The sequence below is a fragment of the Crassostrea angulata genome, chromosome 2 (genome assembly GCF_025612915.1).
Source record: "Crassostrea angulata isolate pt1a10 chromosome 2, ASM2561291v2, whole genome shotgun sequence".
Lineage (NCBI taxonomy): Eukaryota > Metazoa > Mollusca > Bivalvia > Ostreida > Ostreidae > Magallana > Magallana angulata.
The window spans coordinates 30,629,969-30,648,156 of NC_069112.1; the positions used below are offsets into that span (position 1 = coordinate 30,629,969).

Consider the following 18,188-nt stretch of genomic DNA (forward strand, 5'->3'; position numbering starts at 1 on the left):
AGGAAAACAATGTGACTGGAATTGTGAACATGCCGTTTTAAAGTGTGATAATTACATGACGATGGTCAGAAGAGTTGGATGCTGTTCTCTTATCCTGTTTAAAGTCTGTTGTTAACTTGGAAGATGCGATGGCAAGACTCAATTTCTGAGTCACCAGGCTTGCCAGGAACAGAAGAAATAAAACAGCATATAATCCCAGCTTAATCAACTGAAAGCTGGAATATGTGTGTACATCCTGTCGTTCTTCATCATTTCCTTTCAAACCAAACCGATCCCAATATCTGTTTTGAAAACGGATATAGATTGAGTTTATTACATGTGATTATTTGCAGTTTTAACCAGTTAAAGACATACTATTTATTAAGCGTAAAACTTACTTTGGTTTGGGATTTTGCTTTTTCTGTTGCGTTTTCAGCGATTCTTCAATCTAAAATACATATTTTCTTTTTTTTGCATTATTCAATATTTTTTATTTGTGTATCAGGGTTTTCATACAAAACATGCCTAAAGATATCTGTGAAAAAAAATCAAGCGCCCTTTGAGTCTGTTTTGGTCGCAGTTTTGTAAACAATTAATATTTGACTAGAGAAAATAATCGTTCATTTTCCTTAAGGTCAAGATCTAAATGAATCCAGACTATCCTTTTGGTGCTAGAACCATTATGACGTCATAATTGGTTCGAAGAATCTTTTCCCCGTACTTTACGGCTTTGAAAGAATTATGTAGAAAATAAAACAATTTCTTGACATTCTATGTCTATGTCGATATCTTTATTCAATTTGACATCATTTTAAAGAGGAGGTCAAGAGCTTGTTTAATTTCGTTTTTTGGGGGGACTGCAGGCATTATAGATATATTTTATTAATCAAATACGGACAAAACTCGAAATTTATTCCTCAATTCGTTCATATTTTATTGAAAATGACAGTTTAAAACATGATTTTTTATTGCGTTTACCAAAAAGTTTAGCCCCGGTACATGTACACCCTATCAAACAAAGCTATTGTTATGAAGCATCATTGAAAGAATTTATTTCTTAAATTTTATAAACCTGTAGGCAACTTTCGTTTTCCAGATCTTGACTTTAAAAAATTGTTTATGTTTTCTTGCATGCGTAGATGGAATGCAAATTGCAAATAGAAACTATGCATTGGCTTTGTGTTTTCATGTGTCTGTTATAATCTTCATGCGATTGTTGACAAGATAATAAGCAGGTGCGTCCTTTGAAATCCCATTTGTTATTAAGCGTTGAAAAAAGATAGCTATTTCGATTATAAAAGTTAAATGTTAACCGGTATCAGATTTTTCTTTTCAAAACGAGCAATACAGGGTTTTGTGACGAAGTGAATGGAAAGCACAATTTTCACAGTTTATTGTTGAGAAATTTTGTTAAAAAAGTGCATGTTACATGTACCAGGTTTAAAAATGATTCACTGCCTCGGGAGAAGCGCCTTTTTGCGATGCTATTTTTTAATTAATGCCCGAGTATCATTTCATTTTATCCTAAGTACAAAAAACTAAATAAAAAATGAAAATTTTGAATAAAATCAAATATGACAACCATATGAATAAATTATCAAAAACGCGGAGTCTCTGAAATCAGAAACTTTAATTTTGCATTGAAGCAAACGTGTAGAAAGCAGTACATGTGTATAATTAGGGAGCTACGCCGCTTAAACATTAGAGAGATTGTTGTTTATGGAGGGTTGGCTGTACACACAATGAAGTTAACTTAGAACATATTTAGCTGCATTTAGTGAAATAAACATTGCATTCTACTTGCCATTATTAACATTTTGCAATATATTCGTTTCAGAGGACTCCGTTTATTCTATGGAAAAAAAACACACTATGCTTTTTATCTTGCTGAATGCATTATATTATATACTATCTCTATTATTTACAAACGAGTGTTTTTAAAAAAAAAATGATGTAGATTAATCCCATAAAATCCCATTTATCATGAAGAATTGTCAATAAATTCAATATAAAATTCATAGGCAATGCCCGTTGTCATTTTATAACCATCACTTGATTAAACGGGTGATGTTAAAACACTTTCATTAACTAAAGGCTTTTGTATAACAAAACACCCTTATTGGAGTGTTGGATTATATTTTTTTATCATTACATGTACATCACGACATCATTTAAAATGAAGAATTTAACCACGTATTTTTGTAGATGTCAATTTCGTTATTTGTATCAAAATAGGTTACACCTGTATCGCGGTCGCCGAAAGACTTTGAATAAATTGAATAGTCTATTTCAAAAACAGCATGAGTTAAACGCGTGTTTTCGGCCTTGTGTTAAATAAGCTGTCACCCTACATTGTACACATTTGTTGAACAGGTATTTAAAGTTTCAATTATGAAGAAATGAATGGGCGCTCATGTATAATGACATTGGAAGTGGGTGTTCGTCTGCGATGCATTCTTAAAAGTCTGTATCTACTTAAAAAGGTAACTTAATGCTCAAATACATGCAAACATAACGATGCAATAGAAATTCCTTAAGAGTTTAGGGGCATAGTTACTGTGTATTTCTTCAATTTTACTTTTTTTTCTAACTATTCCTTGTTACTTTTTTTTTATCAGCGAAATTTTTTTTGGATAGTGATCAAGTTGTAATTGAAATATAATGCAAACATTTTTTTTTTACATTTACATGTATATTGTATGGTATTTTGATATGAGAAGCAAAGTGTGCGTTTGTCGTTTAATTCAATTATTTATCACTAATTGTTTTTTTTTTTCAAAGCACTGTTTACAAGGGAACTATTTACGTTACCCTGTGATCGTACCTCGTGATATATAAAATTGTATATAAACATTAACTTTTTAGTCTCAAAAACAAGATAGCTGAAACACAGGAGTCGGGCAATTAAAATGTAGGATCTTACCTCAATATCACTGTCGTAATCTGTTGTTGGAATATCAGAGTCTTCTGTAGCCATAGGAGCAGCATCAGAACTCTGCACCGGAAACAAAAGTTATAACCTATCTAATTTACAGATTTACAATAAATAACTATAGAGTCAGGAAGATAAATCATAAATTATTTGGCGGTGGCATGCTCTTGACTGATGATCCCACTTTACAGATAATTAAATGAAAACTCTAAGCAAAAAGAGAGACTTCTTTAAAGTCTACCTGGTAATGCTTTTATTTCTGTTCCATTCAGGTAGGTTATCAAGGTAATGGCAGGTTAAATAACGAGATAAAAGATAATGTAAATCCTTGTTAACAACCAACCCTTCTTTGAATATGATACCGCTTTAACACTCACAGTATTAATAGATAGAGTTATAGAGCATATGTATAAAATAATGGCAAATTTCTTGGTTCGTGATCTCATTTTATGAGTCCACTATATCACCTTAACCATTATCTAATTACCGTATTGAGCGTGACCCTACTATAACTTTACAATTGATAATTAAAATTTATAACATAATACTATAATATGAAACATCCTCGATTGAACATCAAATTTAAGGGGCGTCTGTTTCTATTGATAATGCGTTACTCTATCCTTGACATTGATTTATATAGCTTTTCTGAAAATGAGATGCATAAAAATTCATGAGTCTTTCATATCATAATAATTATTTTTCTTCGTTTTTTGTAATAAGGTAATTGGTTTTCTGTTTTGTTTTGACTTTTAATTTTAAACAAATGTATAAAATTTCTTCCAATATACCATCGATGTAACATTTAAAATCACACAATGACAATACAATCTTTTTTTTCTGTTTGAAGTTGTTTTGACACCCCCGATTCCCAACTTTACCCTTTAATAAGCCCCCGAAGGTTATAAATTATTATTATTAATATTATTATCATTATTAATAATATTTATAAAATTATTTTTATTTTAAGAAAAACAAAAATAAGTTAAAAGGCATACACCTTGAATATCGTCCGAGGTATTACAAATGTATCTGGTTTAATCGGAACCTCCTCTGTTCACGATTATTCGATTCCTAAAGGTGTTTTTTTTAACTAAAGCAGTTTACTTTATAGCCATTTGATGCAGGATAATACATTCTGGTAGAAAAAATGTGTTTTGCCCCCTGTTTTCAAAATTACACATTTGGGAGAATATGTACAGGAAAGGGTTTGCTTTGAAAGTTATTCCGTGTTTTATTTCTGCTAAGAATCCTCGGATACCATATTTTATAATATTCGGTCCTAATGCTGCTGGACACATACATGTAATTAGTGAATCATATTGTAACGGTGCAATCCTCAAAATTTAGCAAGTAAGAAAAATAGTGACCCCTTTGTCGTTCCTTGAGTTATATCAGTTTGTTAATATTGTTAGCAGTGTCTTCCAAATATTTTCTTTAAGAAAAAGTGTAATTATATTATAAGAAACATATTTTTATTCTTCATTTTGACATTTCATTATTCGACATACTTTTAAAAATAATATAAGAGTAAATATCTAGACTTATATATCTTATACATATAAATATCTTACTGGAATCGACATTTTTTCATCCATTGATCCACATATCACATATATAAATTCGTTTCTGTTTCTCTTGTACTCGTGTCAATCCTTTTGGTAACAGAAATTGCAAAAACTTTTGAATTGCTTTCTTGGAAAAGATCGCGTTTACATAAGCCTTCCGCGTACCAGACCATCCTTTTAACGTTCCGTGTCGACGAATACCACCCCGATAAACGAAGTGCTATGTTGTAAATGGTAAATTCTTTCACCTTTATAGATAAACTATCCTAAGTAAACGACTAATTCTATTTCATAAGGTAATCATTTTTTTGTAGATTCTCCTCAAATACCCCACAAATCATCGATCATATTTTTGAAAATATAGTTCTTCAATAGATTTTTGTTTATCATTAAAGCAATTTTTTTTCAGTAAAATGACTTAACTGACCGAATTATTTTTGTGTATTTTGTAACAATATTGACTTTGAGAATATTTTTGTGTTAAATGTGAGATGAAATGAACACTGGACCACAAATTAAAACAATACTTTCTAAACATTGATTTGAATTGAATAGCGATCAGCATATCATGCGTCATATGTAAAGCAGTTTAAAACTGTCTTAGCATAAGGTAAATGTCTACTTTACAGAAAATATATAATTCATTCAATATTCAAGATTATGCCTAGAAGTTTTATATAAAAAAATAATATATTAAACTTTACATGTTCCATAATTCTAGCAGATAATTTTTATTAAATTGATACATGTAAAATATAATCTGAAATGCATTCATTTTGCCTCATGCGACGTTATTATTAGAATTGATCACAAAACAGATACAAATGTTATTGATGCCTCGATTTTTCTTATGTAACTTATTATATATTTTTTGTTCACAATGCAGATCCCCCCCTTTTAATCTAAACCAGTAAACGCCAACTATTTCATTTAAAACTTTTACATTGAATGGTACATTAAAATAACAATAGATTACGCAAGACACTAGAAATACGATGACTTAATGGCTTTATGCAGTCTATGTAAAGTTGATAAGATATCACCGGATAGTTTTTGTTTACGAATGAATACAAAGATGGCCCTTAAAATCAAATATCTGATCGAATGAGACCATTAATCAAAAGTCATTTATTGTGCACTTGAAGCTGTAATTCTAGACAAGTATGCAATACAAAGGCACGTGAAGCTAAATCTAGGTACACGAAGACTCGGTAAAATGTTTTTTTGAAATGAACAAAAAATGGTATTTTGTGACCAAAAAAAGAAAGAAACCTTGAAAAACGTCTTAAATGCAATAATGTGAATAATGAACAATACGACCATACAATTATTGAATAAGGTAAAAAAAGATTGTGATAATGACATCAGTTATTCCTACAAATTTTTCAAAGTTACCTTTTTTATTTAAATCAATGGCTTGTGGTATATTCTTTTAAATAAAAAATAAAAAAATACTTTCAAATTTCAGTGATGATATCTTATTTTCATCAAATGTGATTTTAAATTGGAATTTGCGGTTAACTATTTAAATCGGTGTAATAATGATGTGATATGCAAAATACTATCAAACATACATTGCAAATGCTAACATTATAAAAAAAAAATATCCTTTTTTAATAAAATGTTATACCTGTCATAATACAAATGTAAAAAACATAATCTAAGAGTTAGGTAATGTTACCTACTTGAGCTTTCAAAGCATGCATCTACACTCATATTTTTTTGTTGTAAGGTTAGTTTCTATTGCAAAGTATTTTCAATACAGCTTACACTTTTAAAAAAAGGTTATCTTTTAAACATGCATTAGTGATCAATATTTGTATATCTATGAATGGGGATATCTTGGTGAATCTTTAAAGCCAAATATTTTAGGACGATATTGTGGTGAGAAAATATCTATCTATCTATTATCAATGTTTCGTCACCCCCTTGTAATCTGCAATCATTTTAAACCACATCTTATCTGCATCAATGCTTTTTTTCTTTAGTGAAAATATAACCAATTTGTTTATTCTGTTTTTAAAAATATCGAGTTACAGAAGACACTTGTGACTTCACAGTTCTCATTTCATGTTGCCGCTCAAAGATTGTTTTGTTGAGTACATGGTTTCACTCGGTTTTAGTGCAAAAAATGAAATTCTTTGATTTTTAAATTTTTGATATAAATCCGCATTAATAGGTATCAAATGTAACAAAATTTGGTTAAGAAGTTGTTCTATATGTCTACAGTCTGTAATTTTGATCCCCAAGAAGTTTTGAATATACTGAGGGATCAACCTCAATAACAGTACGGTCCCAGAAGAAGTTGTTTACCAAAAGTTATTGCGGATTTTTATTAGATTTATATTAACAAATTTCAAAATCAAAAATTTACATTTTTTGCACTTAAAATTTATATCCCATTTGCGCTATTATATTCAAAACGGGTTATTGTATTCCATTTGGGCGATTGGTCCCAACCTAGCTGTTAAATCAAAGTACTGATAGCACTGAAAAGCGTTAACAGCTTTTGTCTGTATATAACATTTCAACTTCTATATAGGCACTATATATCATCATCATAGTATGACAGCCCCTGCAATGATGTCTGTAAGCCCCGTATATTAGATTCACATTGTCCGTACATTAGATTCACAACAGCCCGTGCAATTATGCGCGTTAACCCCTGAAACTGGTTCCCTAACCATTTTAAATTATGTCTATTTCTGCTCATAGGGGCGGTTATTTGATGCACCGGAAGTAGGAGTCTAACGACAATAAAGCGCCAAGCATAGAAGTTGCACACTAAAAAGGATAATATAATCAAATGGGCAAACATGCAGCTGATAGTGGAACAAAGGATGAGGGGTGGTACACAATTATTTCATGTATTTTTCATATTTTTATTTAAGTAGAAGGTTTAACTTGCTTATTTTCTATAATAGGTTTTGAAACAAAATGTCAAAGGAAGGTATATGAAGACATTAGGAATATCCAACATGACTAGTTTACATATCGCGTGACTTTATTTATCGCTACTAGTTGGCTATCAAAAATGAAATTGGTTGATAATAAACTTAAAAAAATGTATTTGCATAAGGTAAATGACATACTGTCGAACAGGCCTACCTACTTCGATGTCGCGTGGTACGAGGAGTAACATTATGAAAGGTTCAGCAAATACACAACAAGTTGACAATATCAGTTTATAATTGTATGACTTACTGGACTTTGCATTTTTTAGAGGTTGCACATAAGCGCAATGAATAATTCAGCTAAGAGAAATGAAAAAAAAAAATGAAACTCACTGCGCTCGTACGCTTAAAATGGTTTATAATGTGGGGCAAAGTTAAATTGATTGGTTTTAATCTTTTTTTTCGGGGGGGGGGGGGGGGTGTTAAAATGGGATTATTTAAGAATACATATATCAAAGTTTATATTATAAATATTATATTGCAAATAATTTGGTGGCCGTATTTCACACCATCTTTCACATAGGCAATACACATTGCTGTATAATAACAGAATAACAGTACATATCAACATAGGTCCCCTTCTAACAAATGGTTATTTGTAATAACAAACAGAGTTCCCTCTCACAGTGACACAGGTGGCTCACTACACCTTGTAATGCTTTCTCAATGCAGTAGAAAACTATCTAAATACAATAGTTTATATTATGGATAATCAATATAATCAATGTTTGAGTCAAACGGGGGAAAATTTGCAGTTTTGTGAAAAAAAAAGAAAGACATTCAGTAAATGTTAACAAAAGCCCCGGGCGATTTGAACTCATGATCTGCGGTTCATAAATAATCGGATACTTTAATCACTGAGCTATGACAACACTTTATCAAATGGGATTTTTTTTTATACAAGATCTATTATATTACATTATAATGAATCCTACATTTTATTATGTGTAATGTTGCCCAGGTGAGTGGCGTGGCCCATTGGCCTCTTGTTTACTTTTTCCGATAAACCCTATCAAACATGCAATATTTATTACATGTAACACTGTGAATTTAATTTTTTTTTTATTCTTTTAGATAATAAGTATATATATAAACACGGTTCATCTTATGTGTTCGAACAAGTCTCTACGTTTTGTAGTTGTGCTTCTTTATGCAGCAGATCCGGGTAACCCAATTGTTGAAAACATTGATGTTTTCCACCGAATGCTGCCGACCCAGTTGTAGGGATCTATACTTTTTGTTAGGTGTAAGGTCACTACAAACCGTACATTGGTTGACCATTCCTCAGATTTACATCTTAAAATTGATTTTTAAGGGATACAGCAACGTAGCACTTTGCGTCACGTACATTTATAAAGTAACCTTGAAAATGAATTTACACTAAGAAAGACAATTTTTTAAATAAAAATGTCTGATTCATGGAATTGCACAATAAAATCCAGCATAGGTAAATTATATTTTCTTTTATTAATTAGTTTAACAATTTGGTATTCAAATTTGGTCTATATTCTTGTTGAGAGTATTTTAAGTTCAATATATGTTTGTACGCACAAATAGTAATTATATAAAAAAAAATCATTAGAGGGCATCTAATTGCAATATACATATCTTATTGTGAATTGAAAATCTCATAGGATATTGGTTTTTGGGAACCATTTGAAGTAATGTTACCTAATACAGATAATTATGACTTAATTGATTTTTGATTACCAACATATTGGGGAAAAAAACTAGTAAGAAAGAAACAAGTATTTACGAGCCCACTAATCCTGTAAGAGATGTCTTGAAATCTCAAATCATGAATTTCCTTTAATAAGTGCAAAAATGTCAAATATTGATGTCTTAATTGGAAACCCCTGTCAACCAAATCAGTAGTGTAATATTTTATCGTATTTCAAAGAAGAGTCATAAAATGGATTATCATTGATTTTCTTTATAAATCTGGAACTATTTCAATACATCTTCGTAAACACGTTTAGAAATATTGATATTTTTATTCCACTTAAAACTTTCTGACAAGCTATAAGGTTGGCTATGAGATTGATATTAAAGTACTACAATTGAATAATTATCTAGTTTGAGTGCATTTTCTTTGTTATTATATACCTTTGTAAGTTTTCAACTTCGAGTTCCATTACCAATTTTCATTTTGAGAAAATATAAACGACGTTATGGACGTAAGGTTACAGAAAGAAAGAGTTACTGGAATTTTTTGTTGTTGAAAATCGCAATTATATTACCATATCACATCGAAATATATGAGAAAATATTATTTACAATGAAGGACTACTTATCAGGTGTCGTAATATTGTCCCTTATATACAAGTCTTTTGCTAGGTCCGAAACCGCTATGTCTCGTTATTATAAAGAAAAAAGTGAATTCATAGATGAAGTTTTCAGTGCACAACCAATAGAAGAAAGAGGACCGGTAACTCTTATTGAGTGTGCCAGTAAATGCAAAAGGTGTACGTGTTTCGGTTTTAATACCTTGACAAAAAAGTGTCGTGTATATGAATCATGTGACGAAGAGAATGTCAATGGAATGGAAAGAGGGTGGAAATACTTTGTACCTAACAAGTTAGGTAAGCACAAATAATTCCCAATGTACAGGTTATATAATTTCTTGTATTTGTATTTTTCATTGCATTATGATTTACATGTAATATAAAAATCAAGGGGAAAGAATAAGAAACAGTCATTTATGAGTGAAAAAAGAAATAAAAATTTACATTATATATTTTAACCTCTTAAAAAGACCGTTTCCCTGACTTTGTGACTTTTTTAACGAAAAATCATAACCGTGTTATGCAAGTTCAAGTCGATATAAAGTTATAATCCAAGTTTGTTTTAACAGATTATCTTTTTCGTACTAACCTTACTGGAAAAATCTAGCTTTTTTGTCACTCGGATGAACTCAAGAGACCTCTTTTTTCAATGTCTTTATCCTGGTCCTTTGTTGTTGGACAAGAACAATTCCCATTAGACTTTTTCAACTCAGTTTTTATTTCTGTCAATATAGATGGGGTTGAAAAGTACTTTTTTATATAAATATTATCCAGTAATTTAATATCTCTTGAAGTCTGTGGTATTTATGAATAGCTAATAACGTAAAAATACGTATAAACATTTCGGAACAAAGATAAAAAACACAAAAACACAATACTTTATTAGCATTGATGTAAGTAATAAAAAACACAATCTAATCATAATAGTTCAAGATTTAAAATCTTTAAAGGCAAATATTGTTGCACAAGGAAGCCGGACATGCAAAACAGCAAATATGAAACAAATAGATATAGAAAACGTTTGATGATATCGATGTTTATTAAAAAAAAAACTTCTACTGTTTCACACAAATATTTTATGTTATAATAAAAAATGTCAAAATACGATGGTTAATTCAGGAAAAAAAGAATCATTCATTGAGTGTTAAGAGGTGATAATTTCGGTCGGGGCGTAGTCAAATCCAAAAAAAGCACGGAGAGCTTTATGATAGATTTGACCACACTCCGACCGAAATTATCATATTATAATATTCAAAGAATAATTTCTTATTACCTATATTAACATTATATTGAATTCTTGCTACACTTTTACAAAAAGTAAAAATTACAGTTTTTTAAAACCACTATCTTTTTATGTAACACATGCTATGTATTACTACGCGGTGAAGCCAATACCGTGTTTCGGTTATGCTACATATAAAAGACACGCACATTTTGTGTCACTCATCTATTTTAAAGTCATTGGGCTATATGTTTCAAAATTAATTCGTAATTTTATCATAGACAAAGATAGTTGGAAATGTAAATCTGAAAAAATAGGGGGGGGGGGGGGCCCAAACGAGACTTTCTGGTCCTCAGAAAACGCTGTGATTTATAAAGATATATATATATATATATATATATATATATATATATATATATATATATATATATATATATACATATATGTTATACAGATTATGTGGACATCACTTATTTGAGAATAACCTTTAGGCAGACCTCAAATTAAGGCAGACAAAAACGGGTCTGCCTGATTTCAAAAGCAATAATTAACGTTGCTTTTATTATTAATTAACTTTGTTTACCATTTTTATGCAAAAACTATACACAATTAATTCATGGAAATACTTTTTGTGTAAATTGTTTATTATTGGTCAGAATGAAACATCATTTAAAATGTTGAATGTATGTTATTACAAATACGCAGCATACCCTTTTGGTGGACAATGTTTAACTGGATAAAAAACATACTTTTTAAGAGTATGTTTCATGTTTTTAAACCTTTTTTGTCAATTAAGATCATGTTTTATCGAATCCCATGGTTTTTTCCGAAAAAAAAGTTATGATAAAAAAGTCGATATATTTGCCACCGTGCCAAGTCTTCATTTGAGATATATTTTTTGTCCGAAAATGCACTTCGGTTTTTTACGATGGGTTGCGAGGGCTTCCGAACAAACATGGCTGTTTTGAGTTACGAGAGATGCGTAAGTAGGATCAAGCTTATTTAGACTAGCTTACTAAGTTTTTATCTTGTTTTCTTGATATTTATACTTTTAAACAGTAAATTTTATTTGTTGTCACACTCTATTCATGAAATATGACGACAAAAAACATGTTCAATTGAGGAAAACATTTCAAGGACTTAACAAAGTTAAACAATAATACATCAAAACTGATTAATAAATAATTAAATTAAAACAAAATATTTGCAGTTTTAAGTCAAGAGAAAACTCATTCTATGAGATGCATGCATTTCAAAACAGTAGGTTTTACATGTTAGATAATATGACGTCATGGTTGATTTTGGCGTCACCACAAAAAGATGTAGGGCCTATTGTAAATATTAGCTAATCTAGTGTAACGTTAAAGAGTTAAATAACCTCGTGTTCGTAATAATTTTATGCATAATATGTATACGTTTTCAGCTGAAAGCAGTCTTAGAAAACGATAAAGAAAAAGGTAGGTACATTTATGAAATGTAAACAAGCATGCCCCGGCCCTGATGTGTACATGTACCTAACGTTATAGCGATGTTGAGTTGTCTCACTACTGTTATGCCGCAAGAGGCTGCTTGTTAAATTATAGAATATTACCTAAATCATATTAAAAATAATCTATTGATAATTTGGATAATTATCAAGTTTGTGTTCAAAAAGGAGGGGTTGGTGGTTATTTAGGAACTCTTCTGTTTCTTGAGGTAATAATTTTCGGTTCACTGAATGGATGTTGAACCTCGTCTGGGTATTGTAATTTATAGCATTTTATCTTGAATTTCAATAACATAACATGAAAATGTGTTCTATATATGTATTATAATAATATTATATGTATTACGTAGTGGGAATTTTGAAGATTTTTTGTGGTTCTGTGTGTTTAGTGAATAAACGAGTCCAGTATGTATAGTATCATGGTATGCGGTCAATAGTAATATCAGGCATCACTTGTATCATTTCTTTTATCACTTCTAACAAATAAGATCTGTAAAATAGTGTCAAGTAATGTGTGTACATTTTTTTTGAATTATTACAATCGGGTTCGTTATCGGGGTTGGGCTATCCTCTTTGGCTTGATTCGGGGTACAGAAGACGGTAAGTAATGATATTGTGCATTACAGGCCATTTTTTTCACAAATTTCTACCAGCGGATACTTAATGGACTTGGCTATATTGCCCGAGATAAATTAAAGAATATTATTTTGTCCACTTTGTATTTTATTTCAATATCAACTGCATAGTTTGAATTTCCTCTGTCCTGTTGTCTCCTAGTATAACATGTCAAATATTATCATTAAACTAAACAATCCGAAAGAAAATATTTTACATTTAATAAGAGTAAAATTAAGTCTGTTTTTAATATTAGAGTAGAATATATAATTTGAATTTGCTCTGTTCTTTATCTCTTATTTAAAAAAAATATATGAAGCTTAATTTCATAAAATATTACCAGGGACATATACTGTACATGTTATATATGTCTCTGATATTACAAACCAGTAGGGTATGTGTATTGCTTATGCTGCAGTACTCTCAGAGTGGGCTTGTATAACTAATTACACACTAGTTTCCCAAAGAAATGTTCACTATCTTCAACCCAAGATATTTACATGAACTGGTATTTAGTCTGACAAGACGAACAGCATTTTTTGTTTTTAGGTTTACAAACCCGCCACTTGGTTTTCTGAGTTTTTAGGAAAAAATATAAAATTACAAAAGAGATCTTTTCCCCACGACAGCAAATTTTTGATGGGATTTAGATTTTTGGTGATTTCATATCGGGATCAATATTGTAAGGCAACAACTTCCTGTCAAATATGGCATGAGAAAATGTACACATTAAACTGAGGTTTAATTGTGTTTATTATGGCCTGGTTTAGTCTGAAATTTTTTTGCGGGGCTGGGAAATGCCGAGATCAACAACTTTAAAAGATGAAACTATCTTGTCAGACTGATATGTAATTTAAATTAATGCATGTGATGTCGATGCGTTGCAAGTGGAAAGAAACCGGTCACCAAGCATCCAAAACGCAGCTAGAATAAAATGAAATTCTAATATCATTTATTTAAAGAAAGTTAACATATTCTAAAGCAACATTATCTATTGATAATGTCCATGCTTAACACCTCTGACTATTCATTTATTTATAGAATTCCTTATTTCAACCATTTTATATGAAATTTTGTTTCATTGGTATTAACGAAGATTACCCTTAACAAACAAATTGGAAAACTATTTGTACCAAGCTAAAATGTTTATATGATACAACTATAACTAAACATTCTTATAATGAAAAATGTATCGACCCCTATAAAATGACAAATGAACATTCAAAGCTGTATGTCTAATATTCTATTGTACTTTTTCAGTGATATGTTTCACAGATTACATACTTTTCACATACCGGTATGCTACATCTCATGCTACACTTGATCATCACATCACAATCATGAAGTTGCCATTCATTTAATATTATTAGAATAAAGATGATGTAAAAAAAATGATGTCCTCAAACAGAACTTCACAATTTTGTGGTTCGTAAACCTAAAAAAAACAATATGTGCCAAAAGTGATTTTTTTTGGTAAAAATTCCCTCTTCCTACGGATCTTTATCATTTTCTTGTTCGTAACTTAATTGATAGAAGGCATACATGTTAGCTCTATCGCTTTTCGCGGAAGTCTACAGCTTTTTACCTCTGAGTCTGTAACCCACTTACTGCTTTCATTAGGAAATCTACCGCTTTTCTTCAAAATACATACGTTGTTTTGATAGCCATGTTATGGAAGCCATTGTGGTCCAGAAACTTTCTCATGTTTGAAATTAGAGCATGAATTGAGTCTGGTTCATACATAGTACGCTTTTTTAAGTCATTTGAATGATAAGTTTTCAAGCATGTGTGTTTTACATTAAAAGATGAAAGAAACCACTTATAGTGATTTCATTAGACATGTCAATATTATCTTTACCAAGGAGAAACATTGAAAAATTGTGTGAGGTATTCCAAATGAGCTGCAAATGGTAAAAAGATTTAAACATTTCCCATTATAAATCTCCGTAAGATTTTTGTTTTTGTTCCTGTGAACTTTATTGAGTGAAAAATGATAATTTGTCAATAAAGATATCTTGCCAATGGATATATACCCTTTTATCAATTTTAATAATAACTTGGGAGAGAATGAAGTTCTTACTTCTCTTTTTTGTAAAATTTTGATAACTTAACCTATTTTTACTAAACAATGGCAATTGTTAAAGTCTCGGCACACAAAGATTTTTTTCCTCCAAAAAATAAAATTGCTTTATCAGTTTGATGGTAAATGATTACTATTTTTTTTTGGGGGGGGGGGGGGGGCATTTGTTGATATTGCTAAATTTGTCAAGTCTTTTATATTTCAGTTGATATCCTTAATTACTAATAAGAATCTCTATTTACATAAATAGTATATAAAACTATATGCTTTAAAATATACCATACACAAAAAGGCCATGTGCAATGCCATCTCTTTGGGTTCTTAATCTACCTCTTTTTCATCACAGGAGGTTAGCATGTATGCATGTAGAAGACAGAAAACATTGTTAGCCCCCAACCATCATAGAAAGTCCTCAAACATGCAAACACAGTTGCTGGAAAATATAAAATAAAAGTGCAATTCATTTTCCTCAGAATTTTTTCAGGATTACATTTTTTATCTATTGTTCAAATGTTTGTTTTAGCATTGATGCAGAGGGTGTTACTAACAGCATTAGTCATTTCACCAATGATACAGACAAAGATGCTAATTTGGTCATGAAGCTGAATGTCTTTAATGACAAAGAGGACCTCTGTCTGTATGCTGTGAAGAATATACAGCCAAGGGAATAGATTCAATACAATTATGGAGATAAAGAGAACCTTTGGTGGAGGAGCAAGGTAAAATATATTATCTAACATCATGGAGAAACTGAAATGTTTTACCGGTACTTGTAATTGATTAATAACATGAATAATGAAAAAGAAAAAGAAAAACATTGAAATTTTTTGAAGATGTATTTTAATGTTAATTGTTTTAAATTTATAATATGTTTGCCGCCCCCATGTCTTTCTTTCTGTCTGTAGATTCAATTAATTTTAAATATACTGCATGGATAAATTTTCTAGAAATGTGTAGCTAAGTTAAACAATATCTCAACTTGTTCGAACTAAGTTAAATATTCTGTTTGATTGGCATGGGTGAGGGTTGAGGTATTTATTTAGGAGTGAAAATTTTATCTTTTATCATCTGTATACTGTAGATTCCTAATTAACTGCGAGGAATTAATATTCACGTAAAATCGCGAGAAGCACCCTTCGCGGATTTTAAAATCTTGCTATTATTTTCTAAGAGTTGAAAACTATAAGAAATAAGGATGGAAATTCCGTGTTCGCGATTTTATATTCTCGCGATTTGATCCGAAACCACGAGTACTCGCGTAATAAAAGGAATTTACAGTATAACTAGCAGGTTGATTTTTTTCAAATGGACATCAGTTTGGTTTAAAAAAAACAGAAAAATGTCAAATATGAGAATTAGAAAAATCAATGATTATAGTGCAGAGAATATTATCTTTATTTTGATTAACTCAACAGTAATTTCTAAGATGGCACAACGAGAAGAGAATGCTGCAGAGGTGTTAGATTGAGATGTTGAGGTAAGTTAAGAATGAATGTCTCTCGTATTCTGTTACAAATATTTTAATATCAAATATATATAAATAAAGTATCTAGTGGACATTATATTAATAGTGCCTGTTTGTGAGGGTAACAGTTGAAATTGACACCCCGAGAAAACCATTGTCAACCGACGTGAAGCGGAGGTTGACAGTGGTTTTCGGGGGTGTCAATTTCAACTGTTATCCTCCGAAACAGGCACTATTTATTTTGTTATACTGAATGTCTTAATTTTAAAGAAAACATCACTGCTTTAAGATAGGAATAACGTGAATTCTAAGGCGAACCGTACGCGCATGATTTTCGCGCATGTAACAATTCGTAATGTTACCCGTTGCTAAGTGCGTTGCTAACGCTGAAGGTAATAGAACAGATTATGAACTGCGTCTAAACCAATCAGATTTCAGTATTTAACATGAAAGTATAACAAAAGTTAATGTGTCTGCTTAAGAGGGGTAAAAGGAATTAACCATTTTACTCCTAAATAGTAATAATCCTGTATCTCATGTGTAGTCAGAAAATACAACTTCAGAATGGTGAAAATTACCCAGTATACATTATAACTACAGTACCGACAAGACCCAGCCTAACACCAGAGCAAACTCTAACTAAACCCCAGGTTTACTTTCGAGGTTTACTTTTAGTAAATGTTTGTCCAGATGGGGTTTACTTTTGGTCTACTTGGGGTTTACTTTAGGTTTACTAACGTTTGCTTTTATGGTTCTATTTAAACATTGAAATGTGACGCAGACCAGTCTTTTATCTAATTATCTTACTGCCTATAATGCCCATCCTTTGTAAATTCCAAATACACATGTAGCATCTGTCTCGGGGGTCAACCTCTGGCAGGGGAAACTCTAGTTTACTTTGGGTTTACTCTGGGTCCACTCTAGTAAACCGGAGTAAACCCCGAAAGTAAACCTAGGGTTAAGTCTGTGTTTCCTTTCTATTAGATTTGGTTTGATTGGTACTGTACCCAAGCTTGGTAATTCACATAATGATTAACTCTACTGGGGTGTTTTTTTGTAGCAAATGGATTTAGAGCAATGTTAAGAGAATGCTGGAGAGGAGTTAGATGGAGATGTTGAGGTAAGTTAAAGATATTTTAGTATCAACTATATATATATAAACAGTATTTGGTGGACACAAGTGAAGGTGTCTGCTTAAGAGGGGTAATAGGATTTAATAATTTTACACCCATAATAAATATATGTAATTAATCCTGTATCTCATATGTAGTCAGAAAATGCAAGTGTAGAATGGTGAAAATTACCCGGTAAACATTATAATTACACTATTGATCAGACCCAACCTTACACCAGAGTAAACCCAAGGTTTACTTTCGATATTAATTTGGGGTTTACTTCAGGTTTATTTGTGGAAATTTGTGTTCAGTTGGGGTTTACTTTGGGTTCACTCAGTATTTACTTTGGGTTAACTCGCGGTTTGCTTTCATAGTTCTCTTTAAACATTGAAATGTGAAGCAGTCGGGTCTTTTATCTAATTATTTTACTGCCTGTAATGCCCACCCCTTGTATATTCCAAATACTCATGTAGCGTCTGCCTTAGGG

The 18,188-nt window shown here is 31.0% G+C and overlaps 2 protein-coding genes and 1 long non-coding RNA gene across 10 annotated transcripts in view; 2 read left to right on the forward strand and 1 right to left on the reverse strand.

Moving 5' to 3' along the window:
• LOC128172102 (chitin synthase chs-2-like) overlaps positions 1-4,621 on the reverse strand; it is a 24,346-nt gene extending 19,725 nt beyond the window's left edge. For 2 of the 4 annotated variants that reach the window (XR_008242191.1, XM_052837871.1), the window contains exons 1-4: positions 4,486-4,621; positions 2,903-2,974; positions 378-427; positions 56-281 (exon numbers count right to left, since the gene is read on the reverse strand). Coding sequence is in view for 3 of the 4 variants with exons in the window: in XM_052837871.1 (XP_052693831.1) it covers positions 56-281; positions 378-427; positions 2,903-2,974; positions 4,486-4,509 (372 nt within the window). In the remaining variant the exon portion in view is untranslated. The remainder of the gene's footprint in view (positions 1-55; positions 282-377; positions 428-2,902; positions 2,975-4,485) is intronic. The other 2 variants (XM_052837870.1, XM_052837872.1) reach the window with 2 other exon arrangements.
• The window catches only part of LOC128172109 (ficolin-3-like), a 26,365-nt gene continuing 10,161 nt past the window's right edge, over positions 1,985-18,188 (forward strand). Inside the window, exon 1 of one of the 2 annotated variants that reach the window (XM_052837878.1) lies at positions 1,985-2,462. Coding sequence is in view for 1 of the 2 variants with exons in the window: in XM_052837877.1 (XP_052693837.1) it covers positions 9,712-10,015 (304 nt within the window). In the remaining variant the exon portion in view is untranslated. Of the gene's footprint in view, positions 2,463-9,054; positions 10,016-18,188 lie in introns of those variants that run through there. The other variant, XM_052837877.1, reaches the window with a different exon arrangement.
• The window catches only part of LOC128172114 (uncharacterized), a 14,069-nt gene continuing 7,300 nt past the window's right edge, over positions 11,420-18,188 (forward strand). For 2 of the 4 annotated variants that reach the window (XR_008242193.1, XR_008242194.1), the window contains exons 1-4: positions 11,420-12,679; positions 15,645-15,840; positions 16,537-16,598; positions 17,647-17,706. This is a non-coding gene — a long non-coding RNA (uncharacterized LOC128172114). The other 2 variants (XR_008242196.1, XR_008242195.1) reach the window with 2 other exon arrangements.